At 36.3% G+C, this 15,114-nt stretch overlaps 2 protein-coding genes across 3 annotated transcripts in view; one reads left to right on the forward strand and one right to left on the reverse strand.

The window, feature by feature from the left end:
- FBXO8 (F-box protein 8) overlaps positions 1–1,801 on the reverse strand; it is a 16,682-nt gene extending 14,881 nt beyond the window's left edge. Inside the window, exon 1 of the mRNA XM_015861713.2 lies at positions 1,608–1,801. The gene's annotated coding sequence lies outside the window, so the exon portion shown is untranslated. The remainder of the gene's footprint in view (positions 1–1,607) is intronic.
- CEP44 (centrosomal protein 44) lies at positions 1,794–14,220 on the forward strand. Of its 2 annotated transcripts, none has more exons than XM_015861710.1 (11): positions 1,794–1,908; positions 3,687–3,822; positions 4,409–4,556; positions 5,101–5,247; positions 6,127–6,231; positions 6,568–6,741; positions 7,145–7,354; positions 9,792–9,861; positions 11,797–11,903; positions 12,148–12,185; positions 12,983–14,220. In XM_015861710.1, exons 2-11 carry the CDS (start codon positions 3,734–3,736, stop codon positions 13,038–13,040), a joined length of 1,146 nt encoding a protein of 381 aa, XP_015717196.1. In that variant the 5' UTR covers positions 1,794–1,908; positions 3,687–3,733; the 3' UTR covers positions 13,041–14,220. The 2 variants fall into 2 exon arrangements, with proteins under 2 accessions (XP_015717196.1, XP_015717197.1); XM_015861711.2 differs by lacking the exon at positions 1,794–1,908 and adding an exon at positions 2,041–2,527.
- Positions 14,221–15,114: the final 894 nt, after the last annotated feature.

Here is a 15,114-nt window from a genome sequence, read left to right on the forward strand (position 1 = left end):
AGTCTTTCAAAAATACTAACTAGTTGGACACACTTTAAGGAAAAACAAACAAACAAACAAATGTTTGTAATATGTTACATATTACAATGTAATATGTAATTTTGAAGTCTCTGAAGAACATTAGAGATCATATTAGGACAAATTTCATAACACACTAGGATGACAACACAGAAAGAATGACAGCATTATCAGAAACAGATCATCAAAAGGCTGCACTCAGGGAATTATCAAGTGAACTTTATTCCATTAGATACGGATCTGGCAATTTTATAACAGCTTCCAAGCTTCTTTAGTCAGATTATCCTTCTGTTCTGCAGGCCACACTTGTAAACGGGTCCTAGTTGCATAGGATGAAGTTTTTCTAGCCCTAAATCAAATATCCAAATTTTATTTGCTAGCTTAATGTTTTTATTGCAATACCCAGCTAGTAGTTCCTGTTTACAAGCTGCATTCTGTTGAGCAATACCGAGCTGACAAGAATACCAGTGTTTGTTGCTGGTGCTCACAGGGTTCATCTTGCCACAGAATGCTAATTGTGACACGTCATTTACAGCCCAATCGCTTTTAGATTACTTAACAGCATGGTTCCAAGACAAAACAGAAACAACCAACAAAACAGTGCTATGGTATCCACGAATCCTAGAAAGACTTCTTGAAATTAAAAAAAAAATGATTAAAAATACATATTTCTATTTTAAGCACCAGCTGAATAAGTTTTGGGGATGACAAAAAGACTCAACTCAAGCTGACTGCTGGGAACACACTGCATGGCTACTCAGCAGCAGACGACCTGCACACAGCAGGGAGCTGAATCTAGATGATCATTGTGGTCCTTTTCAACCCAGGCCATTCTATGACTGTATGGCTCTAAGAGTAACGGCGAGTAATAATAATAATAATTTTGTAATACTGTGATATTGTAACATTGTGAACATCCATCTTCAGGCCCCAGAGTCAGGAAGCCACTGAAATGTATGTTTCCAAACTTGTGATTAATGTAATTTCAGCTAGTACCCACAACCTTCTGATGGCTTGGCTGTCACAACTCTGACAGGAAAAAGTGACACTAAGCTTATTTATGGACGGCTGATCTTCCCTGGCACCACCTGCCTTGTGGCTATTTACCAGCCAGACTTAACCTTTCAGAGATCCCGAGAACCAGGTTTGCTTTGTGTTACCGTGTTCCAGAGTAAATCTTTTTTGCAGTAGAGCCCATGATAGAAGACTACAAGGTAAATGTCATGTCATCTGTTAGGACAAAGATGTAGTAGCCCTGGTAGCTCTGTAAGCAGCAAAGCACACACACAGGCTCCACGAGAGGCCTTTGCATTGCACCGAGCCCTACAGCCGCGTCTGAGTCCATCCCCGTATCTTAAGCTTCCTTCCCCACAGCCCCATACACCCGAGTCAGACCCGGAGCCGGACAGCGCCGAGGGAGCCGGTGACCCCAGCCCCTCGCAACACCACCGCGGTGGTACCGCCCCCGAGTCCCAGTGGCCCACGACAGCCAGCCTCGGCCTCTGATTAGCCGAGCCGCCCGTCCATCATCCCGCAGCCGCCTGCCCGTGGACGGAGCCCGGCTGCGGGAGCCCTTCCGCGGTTCGTACCTGTACGAGTTCGGGTCCAACCGCCGCCGCGACGAGCTCGCTGCGGGTCGGTGCGTGAGCCTCGCCGGGCAGAGAGAGGGGCTAAGCGGCCCTAGCGGTGGGGGGAGGCGGTGAGGCCCCTCCGGCATGCACGGAGCCGCCGCAGCCGCGCCTCCTGCTAGGCAGGTTTGACGTTCGCTGTTGTTGCTGGAAGTGGCGTCACCGCGGAGGGACGCGCTGGAAGCGGAAGCGGCCGTTGTGCCGCGGGGCGGCAGATTCGGGCTCCGCAGGCGGGAGGCTCCGGCCACGGGAAGCGACGCAGGTGAGTGCCGGGCCCTTCGAGCAGGGTTGGGACAGCAGGGCTGCTCGGGTGTTGGAGGGGAGCCCTGGCCTCGGGGCGGGCGGGGGGCAGCAGGACGCAGCCTGTCGGCACCTCGGACTCCAGCCCGTGCCCGCCGCTGGGAGAGGATGGCAAAGTTGTGTATCCTGGGAGCATTATCTCCACGTGCATTTTACTAGGCAATACTTCTTTGCTGCTTGGACTAATGGGCTTCTCAGTGTTTGTTTGTTGGCATGGAAAGGAATTCTACGAAGATGATAATCAAAGAGCACCTGGTCTTGTTGAACTTCTTCCTGCTGTTTTCAGACAGTGATCCAGCCTGTCCAGATCCCTCTGTAGGGTCTTCCTGCCCCAACGCAGATCGATGCTTCTGGCCAACTCTGCAAACTTACCGAGGGTGTGCTCAGTGCTCTCATCCTAATCAGCAGTAAAGATATTAGATGGGACAGGTCCCAGGCCCTGGGGACCTCAAGACTGAATGCCAGCTGGATTTAACTCCATTCTCAACTTCTTTTTGGGCCCAAGCCTCTAGCAAGTCCATAACCCAGCAAAGACTACAATTTCCAATTATGGCAGTTATTCAGAAGCCGATCTCAAGGATGTGAGAAATTCTCTGAAGAAACATTATTTTCATAACTTCATTTCTCATATTCATATTTTCATATATTCATAACTTCATAAGTTCATATGGAACTTTTCATATCTTCTGAATATTGTGTATTAACATGCTTTTGTTGGTGTTTATGTTGATTCCCCTCCCTCCCCCCCCCCCCCCCCCACTCCTTTCTTCTCAAACATTTGCTAATAGACTTTCTTGAACTGTAGTGGTCTGTTCAGAAGGCTAAGATGTAGGCTTTGTTTTCAGATGTGATTTGAAAGCTTGGCTGTTATCCAGTCTATGCTTTTAAAGTTTTGCATTGGAGAAGAACTAATATTGTTTGCTTATAAACATGTGCTCACAAGATACAGCAAACAGTGCTTGTGGACTGTCTGTGAAGATAATGATGTTCAATTGACTTTTTTTTTTTACTCAGTCTTCTCCTCCACTTGAGAATTTATTAATCAATTTGGCCAGAATGTATCACTAAATGTACAAGTTTCCTTTACCACTTTTTGCCTTTGACAAAGCTGATTTGGATAATGTTATCATGCATTATTGATTTTCTTCTGTTATCTTTTTTTTTTTTTTTCTTTCTTTCTTTTTTACAAGATAACTCTGCAGAGAGAGGGGCACCATTTTGTAGTTTATACTATGTCATTAAGTGAGTCTCCTGTGAATGATAAACTAAAAAGCAGGGACTTGTGTGTTATGATGTAGAGGTTAAAACTGGACCTTCTGACTATAGTGCCAATAAACTTAGACCTACCTTGAAGTACCTAGGCTGCCGAGTTTGTTGCACCACTTCTGCCTGAACAACTTTAGGCTGATTTAGTGGATAGTTTAATGGAGAAGGGTGTTCTCCTTTGAGATAATAAAGAAGCTCATTCCATTTTGTTTGATTAAGCATCCCTAAATTCTTCATATGCATTCAGATCTCTGTCTTTGAAGGTCTTTGATAGTGGATGGGATTAGGTGTTTCTACTCAGTCCTGATGTGGGTGATATGAGGGAAATAATGGATATTAATTAGTACTGAACCTTAGCTCTATGCTGTTTTGTAACATCAGAAATATTAGCCTCTAGAAAAGAGAAATTTCAGAGATAATGATGTATATTGTAATTTTAATGTGTTCTTTTTTACTTATTTTTTTCTTGAGCAGACAAAATTACAATTGCCACATAATCTGAGAGAGCAGTGTTTGGAAGAATGACAACAGGAGACCTAAAAGGAAGTTTAAGAAAAATAGAACAAGGACTTCGCATGATAAATTATCCAAGAGATGTGGATTATACAGTGTAAGAAATAGTGTCAATAAATTTCTGCTAATACATGATGACAGCAAGATGTGTAAGCAAGATACTGGCTTTGCATCCAGTGATAAGTAAGCAGCGAGGTTACGTCTGTGTGAAGTTGGAGTTTGATACATGTGGTATGAAAGATGAAATAATTCAGTTTTGCTAGTCTGAGCAATTTTTTTCCCCTTGATTAATCTCTTTGTTTCTTTCTAAGTGCTCACAACACTTTCTTCAGGAAATTTCATCATGTAAAGATGGAGCAAGGTATTTAACATTGAACTTTTGGGCTTTAGACCTGACCATGTTGGGATCATATGGGAAGTCACAAAAAGCATTGTTTCAGGCATTTTATGGATAGCAGTAAACGAGATATGCATGGAAAGGTACTTGCAATCAAGTGAACCAGAGAAAAAACTTGAAAATGAAGGCAAAACACTATAATTGAGGTGTAAAGGGCTTGCCATATTGAGGAGATATAATCTGAGTGTAACATGTATGCTATATTAACCTTCCAAGTTAAATGTTTGCAGTTGTGCATGGTCTTTTATTCTCTTCTGCTATGTAAAGTACTTTTCTTTCTTAACAGGCTAGTGAAGGGCGATCCAGCTGCGTTTTTACCCATAATTAGCTATTCTTTTACATCCTTCTCAACTTACATAGCAGAACTTCTGGTGAAATGTGATGTGGAACTTACAGCAAAGAGTGACTTGCGCTTTATTGAAGCTATTTATAAGGTATCTGTCTTCACGTTCTTTTTTGTGTTTGACCTTGTAAAAGTATCTAGTGAGAGTGGAAATTTTTGTCTGTGAAAAAGAACTTGGTTAATGTTTTTAGATCGGTAGTCACCAAGGATGTGGAAAGTCCTTAGCTTCCTAATTTTCAGGAAAATCTAAAGAAATTTCATTTTTTAGTAACAGAATCAGTAATGCATTTGCTTTACATATTAGGTTTGAGGAATAATGAAATATTTGTTGAACAATTTATGTGGTCAGAAATAGACACACAGAAATCATAACCAGCAGAAGAAAAAAGTTACAGCACCTTTCAATAATTATAATAGAAACACAACTAAGAAATTAATTTGATGTGATATTTTAAAATAATTTTATGTTTGAGCTCCAATTTGTAACAGCTTATAAGTTAAAATCTAATCTAATGCTTTGAACTGAATAAGTGCAGAATGAAAGACTGCAGACAAATAAGAACTGGAGCATGTCATTTCATTTCCACAATAATTTTTTACAGTGATTTTCAAAGCAAACTTTTTCTTTTTTCCAGCTTCTTCGAGATCAATTTCACTATAAACCAATCCTAACAAAAGAGCAGTTTCTTCAGTTTGGTTTTGCAGAAAGAAAAATGCAGATTGTTTGTGACATTATTAACTGCGTGGTGAAAAAACATAAGGAATTAAGTAAACTGAATAAGGTACTGATCAAATGGTAACTTCATGGTGAAAAATGTTATTCTTGATGTGGTTTTGGTCCTCTAGCTAGAAGGTAAAAATCGGTATATTTTTATCAAAATTTGGGGAAAATTAGTATAAAGTTGCAATTTGAGATTCCTGAATGCTGAGTATATAAAAGACACAAGTTGCCAGTGTATTGTACTATAAACAAAATAAAATTACTAGAACAAAGATCAGTGAAATACTTTGTATCTTAATGGATAAGTGGACTTTTCTATTTCTTAACACAGCAATTTTTTGTGTAACTCAAGACATTACAGGTAGATTTAGAACCAGAATCCTCTGCAATATTAAAGTTCTGGTAACATTTAATATAAATATGAGCTTGTATTTGTGTTTTGTTAGTATACATTTTAAGTCTGATTATTTTTTATTAATCATATTTGATGTACATAAATTATTTTTTTATCGTCTATACTGTGTTTAAAAACATGATTTTAATAAAAAATTGTCTGCTTATTTCATTTAAGTTTATAAAAACTTCAGAATTTCTCTTTGCTTTATTTCTAATTGTGCTTCTGAAAGTGACATACTTTTATCCTATTTGACATTCAACCTTGCAAGTTCAGAATTTGTGATCAACTTTCATGCAGCATTGCATAGGTGTTAAGAATATGTATTTGTTTTGAGATCTGTTTTCTCTGTTAATTTAGGATATAATTTTTTTATATTATTTTTTTAAGACAGTGTTGTATTTCAGAGACTTAAATGTGTTTACGTGTGTATGGTGCAGTTTTCTTGCCTGCTAGCATTGGTTGGAAGTGGAGTCTTCTTTCCCTCTGAGAATAATGTTTCCATATTAGAACGACTTTTTTTTCCCCCTCCTCTTTATTTTTAAGGTTAAGTCGCAAACAAGGAAGAAATTCAGACCTTCAAAACGTGAAATATGGTCAAATTGTGGTAATGTTCTTGTTGATCTCAGTGGCACTCTGAATTCCAAACAGGTATGAAATGGGTTTTTATGTTGTGTGTCTAAAAGGTAGTCTCACTTGTAGCAAGTCAGACTCTTTCTGGAATATGTGCTTTCATGTAGGTTTTTACAGTTGATCATGCTTGATGGTTTTGTTTTTTTTTCATCTCCATGCGGTTGATGAAGATAATGGCTGTTACAGAACTGCCTATTGTGGCTTTCTATGTTTTGCAGTCAGTTGGGATAAAACTTCAATTTTAACAATTAAATGCTAGAGTGATAGATGTATTGTACCAGTTATCTATCCAATGCATGTGAATATTCTTGTACTGAGAAACATCAGTGGGCTTTCATTTTTATTTTTTTAAAGCGTGTACAGAAGATGCCTCTTGTAGAACGACACTCAGGAGATGAAGTTAGTGATGAGCTTCCTCTCGCACCTATTAATCCAACACCCCTTAATCCACCATCCCTTCCAGCAGAGGGAGATAATGAAGAAGAATTGGTCTTAGATGATGATGTTGAGGAAGTTAAATGTGAACAAGTAAGAATATATAAATTAAATATGCATTAGATATTTAATGCATTCCTAACTTTTTTTTTTTACAGGACCTTTTTTATGGGATGAGGTTTTAAAAGAATAGTTGGATTCTCTTTAAATATAACTAGTGTGTGTGTGTGTGTATATATATATATATATATACACACAATATATATATATTCAGTGGTTAAAAAAGTCTGATCTTTCAAGTGCCAGTTCTGTTAACAGATCCTGTAAAAGCTTAGTTCATTGTATTATTAGTTTATAGCAATTCTGAAAGATAATTTTCTAATGTAGCATAATGTGCTTACTTAAAATTGTGGAAAATTGCATTTAATTTTATTGATCAAAGGATGAATTACATCTAAGCCAGAGTTAGAGAACGTGTTTTTATCCATGTTTTCAGGTCATAGAAGGTAATTCTCAGATGGAGCTCCTGCAGCATCAACTTGCTGATTGCCAGGAAAAGCTTCATAAGCTAGACTGGATGGAAGATAAGCTACGTGTTTTAGAAGAGAGGCTGAAAGGGAAGGTGATTATAGATGAGAAGGACTGGTATAATTTGTTGAGCAGAGTTTTGCTTCTTGAAACAGAACTGTTGCTGCAGTCCAAAAAGGTATATTAACTTCAATTTTATTTCTATAATAAAAGCAGATGCGGCTATTAGAATACTAACTTTTAGTGTTTTCCAGCTATTACTAGGTGACAGAAGTGTTGCTAAACACAGTGCTGTCTGTTTCTGTTTTTCCTACCTCTTGATGTATGCTTTCCTCTATTCTTAATAGGCTGATCTTAATGCCAGTGTTATTTGAGGATATATTTTTCTACTTAATTGTTACATTCTGTTGCTTTCTGATATTCTGTACCAACTTCTCCTTTGGAGACTGTTTCCAGCAGGTGTAGTTCAGTATATCTTCGAAAGAGTGACCGTGTGACTTTATATGACAGTGAGCTTGTTGAGATAACTTTCACAGACTTAAAATTATGCTGTCTTTAAAAGTTTACCGTATCTGGAGAATTTCATTGTAATGGGAACACACTTAAGGCTTCCTTGTCCATATTAATTTGGATCTCTCATTCTGGGCTGCATATTTCAGTAGTCTGGGGTGGTACTTCTGCCATTGATACAGCTATACTTTCTTTTGAGTTGTCCAGGCTGATCTTTAATCAGATATATTTATTCTCTTTGGAAGATTAAGATTTCACTATATCTTACCATAGTTCTGTGTGCATGCAGTTTGCTAGTTAGGCTGAGTTAAAACTTTTTAAATGAGCAAATTTTCAGACTGATCATGGGATCATCCAGAAATAATAGTGATTAACATATATATATTTGTTAAAAAGTCTCAGGTAGTAATGGCTTAAGAGATTTATAATTTGAAATCACTTTCTTGTGCATAAATATCATAATGTAATTGTGAGTGGATGTATGTCCAAGTGAGTCAGCCAATATTATGTTCTTTCTTCTCTGATCAATTTCAAGGGCACTTCAGCTACACTGCCAAACTGATTTGAGTCTTTTCCAAATGCATTTTCTAAAAGAGGTGGTTGCCGCATGTGTGGTGCAGAATGGCTTATAATTCAAACTAGGCGTTTTTAAGAATTTCTGTATATGTTTGGTTTATTATTACTTTGGTGAAGTGTTTATTGGAGTAGTTCAGAGATCTGCAATAGTATGGAATATGCACTGTGAAAATGCTTGACACTAATATCATTAAAAAATCTACTGGAAATGAGTTTATTTCTGCAGTACCTGTTTTTGCAGACAACTTTGAACAGTAACATGTTTGAATTTAGGTTGTGCATGGCATTGTTAGCCCTTTTTTTCAAAGCAAAAGAAGCTGGGCTTTAGGAAGAGTCTTTAAAACTTTTTCTGTAATAGACTTCTGCAAACTGCCTGGAAATATTCCTTTGGGCCAGAGAATTTCTGCTGCTTTGTTTGTTTTTTTTTTTTTGAAGTTTCGTCCAAGTTGTTCTTTGCAGATACAGAAGCAATTTAGGGTTACTCCTTTCTTCTTACTCTTAAGTTTTTCAGGGAACATCTGGCATCTAGCCACCATAGCAGGAACACTCTTAAGATCTGTATTGCAGTGCTGCCACAGAATAGCAGCAGCAGCAGCTGTGCAATTTAGCTCCAGGAAAATCTGAAAGGCTACCAAATCCCTTTCAATGAAAGGAGTTGGGCAATAGCACTCAGTGCAGATGTTTGGTTTTTTGTTTTTTTCTTTTTCTCCCCCTTCCTTCCTTTTCTTAGAGAAACACTCATAATTGCATTCTACTTCAGCTTTTTCTCTCACAGCACTTACTGTTTCTCCCTTATCTACTTACTTAGATATAATCCCCTATTAAGTGATACAGTTACGTATTCCAGCATATGAAGTACTGTACTTTTCTTGAAGGGTAAGATTTCAAACATAATAATAGCTTGTTGCTTAATAAAGGGTGGATATTGTTTGAGGCTTTTTGGTTTCTTTGATTGTTTTTAGTTTTGAGATAAAGAAATGGCATACATTTCTTAGTGGAACATCAGTTTTGTTTCCTTTTTTATGAACAGTCTTTGTGAAGCTAGATCGAGTGAAACTGAGACCTTTCTAGAAACAGCTCTCTCATTTAGGGGTCTGGAAAACTAGCTTTAGCTAGCCTTGGCTTCTATGCTTTTAAGTGGAATGAATTTCTGTTCATCTGTAGGATGATTTTTAAGATTAAAATGCTACATATCTGAATATTATCTGAATCTGAAAGGTATGCTTTGTTCAAACTAACAGCAGCCAAAATCAAGATCTAGTTGTTAGTACAGGTCAAGAAAGTTATGGCTGTTCATTCTACTCATCCCAAAGTTATAGAAACTATATTTGGACCTGCTTTTGACCTGTTTACTAACAGCAACATTAATAAAGCCTTCATGGAATGCACAGTTCTTTGAAAACATGTGTGCAGTGCTGACATAAATGGATTGTTGGACAAAAAGTATTCGTGTTTAATACTTAAGTATAACTGTTCAGCCAGAAGATGTTTTTTATATATGGCTAAAATACGGTAAACTTGTATTTCAGAGAGACTTACCTGCAGAGTTCAACAGTGTAAGCCAAGATGGTACCCCCAGTATAACTCCAGTCTCTCCTGGTGAGTGTTAATGACTTTTTTAATTAAAGTCACATGCCAAGTGCTTCTTGCTGACCTTGATTAAAACAAGTGGACAATTGTTTACATCTTTCATTTGAATACATACAATAGATAAGAAATAAACCTAATGGCAATTTTATGTTAGTAAATACAGATACTAAATAAACTACAGAAATATTTTTTAACCTTTAATGCAAATATGTAGCATGCTAATTAATTTACAAATAACACATGACCAAAAGTCTCAGATGCTAACTTAATTAAGGCACACAGAATAAATTTGCTGCCACAGTTTATTGTATTTAAAATAGTGGCGTATTTACTTGCTTACTTTTACAATGGGACTTGGGCAAAACTGTAGCAAAAACAAGTTCATAATCTGTGCTGAACATTCTCTATAGTTTTTCTCTCTTGAAATAGCAACTATTCAACTAACCTTTTTGCTGAACTTTCTTACTGTGAAGAGCACAGCAAAGTCTTTCTTTAGTCTCCAGATGAATTTTGGAAATATACCAGAGGTAAATGAAACAGCCTTACATGGGAAAGAATGAAAAAATTTCCCTAGCCCTATCATAACTTTTATTTTTTTTATTCTCCCTCAGTGGTAGTTTCTTACCCCTTAAGTTTCACCATTCATTAATATGACTTGTCTCCTAATGGCATCTATTATTCTTACCACTGTTAGTAAGGAGGATATTCTCATTTATTAGGCATTTTGGTCAAGCGTTGGGATGTTGCATAGGAATTAGACAGGAAGTGATAAACCTTCTTTTATCTGAGTAATCCATATTCCATGTAAGTTGGGAAGGCCATTTCTTGATTATGTCGAAGTTTATTTTAAAGTCTCAGAAATTGAATCTTTATACAGACCTTAAAAAGCTTGCCATGTTTACTTCCCTTTGTGTGTTCAATGATATATTACTGACATTTGAGGACTTCATACTCAGGAAGCGAGATGATGGTCTTTTATAGAGAATTTTCATATTTTCTTTCTTCTAGAATTCTTCTGACTTTGTTATTCTGGTTTTTCCAAAGTGTTATCCAAGTCACTGTAAATGTAATGATTGTGCAGCCAGTTTTAATTGTATGTCTTAGGATATACAGTACTGAGAATGTTGGAGTTTTGTTGTCGTTGTTTGGTGGGTTTTTTTGCTTGTTTTTTTTGTTGTTTTATTACTCTTCAAGAATCACTGCTGTACTGAAGGAACACTTTTAAATCAATTAGAAATAATTTAATGTATTTAAATTACAAAATAGCTTAGCTGAACATTTACTAAAGACAGAATCTGGAGATGCTTATATTACTTAAAAGAAGGTCATGTGAATGCTTTTTTTATGTACTGAATTGTTTCTTTTCCCTGACAATGGTGTTCTGAATGTAAGAGTACTGGAACCTTCCTAATGTAAAATATAGCACTGTTTCTGCTGAATGGAGGCCAAATCAAGTCCAGTGTGAACAAGGCTAGGCAAATGGCAAGAACTTGACAGAAATTTTAAGCTATGTGCTGTCTTTATCTTTTCTGATCCTTAAAAGTCAAATTACTTAAAAACATGCTTGTAAAACAGATCTCAGCACTACTAATGTAAACCATCTGAAATTATGCATTTAATAGTAGAGTTTCTTAAGTGTTGATTTCACTGTACTCGCAAAAGGTAGCATTCCAAAATGATCTTTTTGGGGTTTGTCTTGTTTGTGTAGTACCTGATATACTTCATTTCTCTTGTCTTAAGAAATGAGAAAACTATTCTGGATCCTAACAAGTAGGTGTTGTTCTTGTTTTGTTTTTTTTTGGGTTTTTTTTTGTTTTTTTTTCCTTTCTAAACAATGCATTTACTACTGTTTTTACATACAGTAAATCAAGCTATTTGGTAGCAGACCTTGTAATACGAGAGGAAAAAAGCAAAATTCATGTAAAAATGAGCCTTTCTCCATAGATGCAGAAAAGAAGGAGGAGATGACAGAGTGTCCTCGTCAGTTGTCTAGATGCAGTTCATTGTTATCCACAGTCTCATTTCCCAAAGCCGTGACAGAGATTTCAAAGGTAATTAAAACTGGCAAATACTTCATTGTTTTCCTTTCTGATGTCAAGAGAACAAGTAAGCATTAATATCAGTTGTATATGCTGCTAGTGGTAAAACAAGGAAACTATGCAAACCTGTTCTAGGTCTGTCTCTTAAAAAATCCTTTTGCTATGTAAACTGCGCTTGAAGTTGTATTCTCAATGAATTTTTCAGATTGAAAGTCCATTTGAAGAGTTCACTAAACTTGTTGCTTTTAAATTGTAGGAGACAACAAGACAAAGAATGGAAAGGATAAGTAAAATGTAAGTAATGGGAAAGGGCAGCAGGAATTCATTTCCCAGGAGGGAGTTGTACTAGACTAAGACTTAAAGAGAATGTACATATGTGTTCCAAACCTCAAAGATCTCTACATCAGGTGTGGCATTTCCTTATGACTCCACTGGATAATAAATCCACTTACAGTTCTATATTTGTAGGATGAGTCATTGTTTTGATTTCTAAAAAGCAATAGAAGCATTCTTAATGGTATCAACTAAAGATTAAAGGGTGTTTAGAATTCAACTGACAGGGAATAGCAATATTATTTATCTTCTGATGGGAGTTCCCTTGAATGAGCAGCTTTTCTTCCTGAAAAGTAACTAATGTTTTAACTCTGCTGTTTCATTATTTAAGAAAAAGAAAAATCAGTTTCAGCCTAACCATTCCATTAAGGTGTGTTTACTGCTATTAAAGAGTATTCTAAGTAATTTTTTTTTTTTTTTGGAAGAAATACTTTCAATTGATTATTGCTAAGGAAACAGCAATTTATTTAACTCATTTTCTAAATATGCCTGTCCTGAATAAGTTATTCCCTTCTTTTGTAATTTAACCTTCCCTAATTTTGCATAGGTTGCTTTTTTCTGTGTGTCTATGTAAGGTTTTTAGGTATTTGATAGACATATAGTGTGTAAACCAATTACAGAAAAAGAGGTACATGAGTGGGTGCTTAGTTTAATGCTGAATATTAGTACTGTGGATCCATTCAGAGGTAAATAACTGATTTGCCTTTTAGTGTATTTTAATAAGTATATGTGACTATGTAAACAAAATTTATTTTCAGAATTGAAGAAACCACAGAATTGTTGAAAACCTCAAGTAACACCTCTGAGAAGACCTGAAAGAGCAGTTCTTCAGGCCTGGTCTCTGTAGACGTATGGATATAAAAATTAATATGTATGTTTGTCCAACATTAAATTTTTAATGTATCAAATTTGTAATGGTCGCTGTTTTTGTGTTTGAGTAAATATCTTTTAATGCATCTGCATATTTACGATTTTTTATTTTTAAATTTACCTCACTGACTTTCACTTTGTAAAACTGTTGAAATAGTTTCTGTCTCTCTCCTTTGGTAGAGCGAAGTCATCACAGTGGTGTATTTTTTTGTTGACATTTGTTAGCAGCGTGCTAACTAGTGTGTTTTTTAAAGTGTGGGCTTGAGGACCGTGGTTTACATCCTGTTGGAAACACTCCAGCTGGTACTTGCATATTGCACCCAAGAGGTTTTATTGCCTACTATCTTACTGTTTGTACTGTTGACTAAGTTTTAATGAAAATTTAAATACATGCTTTTAAATACATATATATATTTTTTTAGTATAAGTTTTTTTACACAGCTAGGAAGTGCCAACACGTTATGGCTTCCATTAACACAAACAAAGCTTGAGTCAGTTTGATCCTAAACACTAAAATGTACAAGTAAGCTCACAGACTACAAGAGATGTGGTGAGTGTTTTAGTACTGTTGCCTAACACATTTTAAGACTAGCGGCACAGATGGAGACCATCCAGTATACAAAGATGCACAAGACTTTTATGATATGAAGCTACACTAAAATTTCTCTTTAGCGATGTAAGTAGATGCAAGACTTTCATAAACATATAATCAAACTAAAATGTGTAGAGTATGGCAATATTTGTTTCCCTTTGTAAATTAGTGGCATATCATCAGTATTTCTCTGTGCTGTAATGCCCACTTTACATAAAAGATTTGGGGAATTTGATTCATGAAATCAATGTGTGGGTTTCTGGTTTTTTTTTGTTTTGTTTTTAAGCAGAGTTTGCAGATGAAGGAAAAAAACCAACTGTTCCATGTTATGCTGTAAAAAGTAATTTGTATCTTAACAGTAATGATTCTTTTTCTATAATTGTACAGAAATTCAATTTACTTTACATACAAACAAGTACATAGCTTGATCAAACCTGCTGTATAATCAAGGATTTTTGGAATTTTGCATTAGAACTTTCCATTTTTATTATATTTGTTTCTGGACAATAAAAGAACTCGGAGAGCATGAAGGTATGAACTTGTTCTTCTTTTTGTTTCAAAATAGATCTTAGAAATAATTTCATTAGTTTTACAATAATGAATATACTTTTTTCTAGATATATGAAAACAGCTTCTAAAATAGGACTGCAGCACCATCTTGTGGAAGTCTTTATACAAAACAGTAACGTAGTAAGAAAATTAAGTGTATTCTATACAGTAGAAACCATTGCTTTAAACTAACAATGATAAAATATTTTCAGTTACTACCTGCTTTTTAATGTTTCTTTTTTGCCTGGGCTTGGAAGAGGGAAAGCAATTTAATTAAAATAATCATTAATATTTAAACTTCATGGCAGGAACCCGGAGAGCAGTGAATCTGTTTATGTTGGTACAGTGCTCAGTATGGGACGTGCTGGTCAATAAAAATGGTTCAGGTTGCAGGTATTAATCCTGGTATGGGAAACTGGTAATCACAGCCTGAACCTCTGATTAATCAGCTGAGGCAAGTGTTGGGTCAGCTGTGGGAGCACAGTTGAGAGTAATTTAGCTGTGCTCCCAGAAGGGGTGGAGCTCAACTCCACTTCCGAGACCTCATTTAAGGGCTGACCACCACCAAGGAAGCATCTCTCGGAGATTGCTCCCTGGTGGAAATTGCCCCAGCTTTTCCAGCCAAGCCATTGGTATTGGTGAGTTTTTCTTTACAAATAACCTTTTGAATATTTGCCATCATCTTTGTTACCATCTTCATATCATTCAACCTTACAATCCTTTAATACGTGTGAGTGATGCAATGTTAGGAAAAGCTGTTTGTTTGTCTGTAATTTAAAATCATCTATGTTCACTAATGCGGAATTTGAAAATTGAGTTGTTCAATTATTTCCTTTTTTTTTTTTTTGTTTATACAATGTGATTCAACCTTTTACTTCA

Source organism: Coturnix japonica, chromosome 4 (genome assembly GCF_001577835.2).
Source record: "Coturnix japonica isolate 7356 chromosome 4, Coturnix japonica 2.1, whole genome shotgun sequence".
Classification (NCBI taxonomy): Eukaryota; Metazoa; Chordata; class Aves; order Galliformes; family Phasianidae; genus Coturnix; species Coturnix japonica.

Bases quoted from the DNA above. Each gene is read 5' to 3' on its own strand.
- CEP44 (XM_015861710.1), top strand. From the start codon at position 3,734: ATGACAACAGGAGACCTAAAAGGAAGTTTAAGAAAAATAGAACAAGGA. The intron at 4,557-5,100 runs GTATCTGTCTTC...TCTTTTTTCCAG, and splicing joins TTATTGAAGCTATTTATAAG to CTTCTTCGAGATCAATTTCA. The intron at 7,355-9,791 runs GTATATTAACTT...CTTGTATTTCAG, and splicing joins TGTTGCTGCAGTCCAAAAAG to AGAGACTTACCTGCAGAGTT.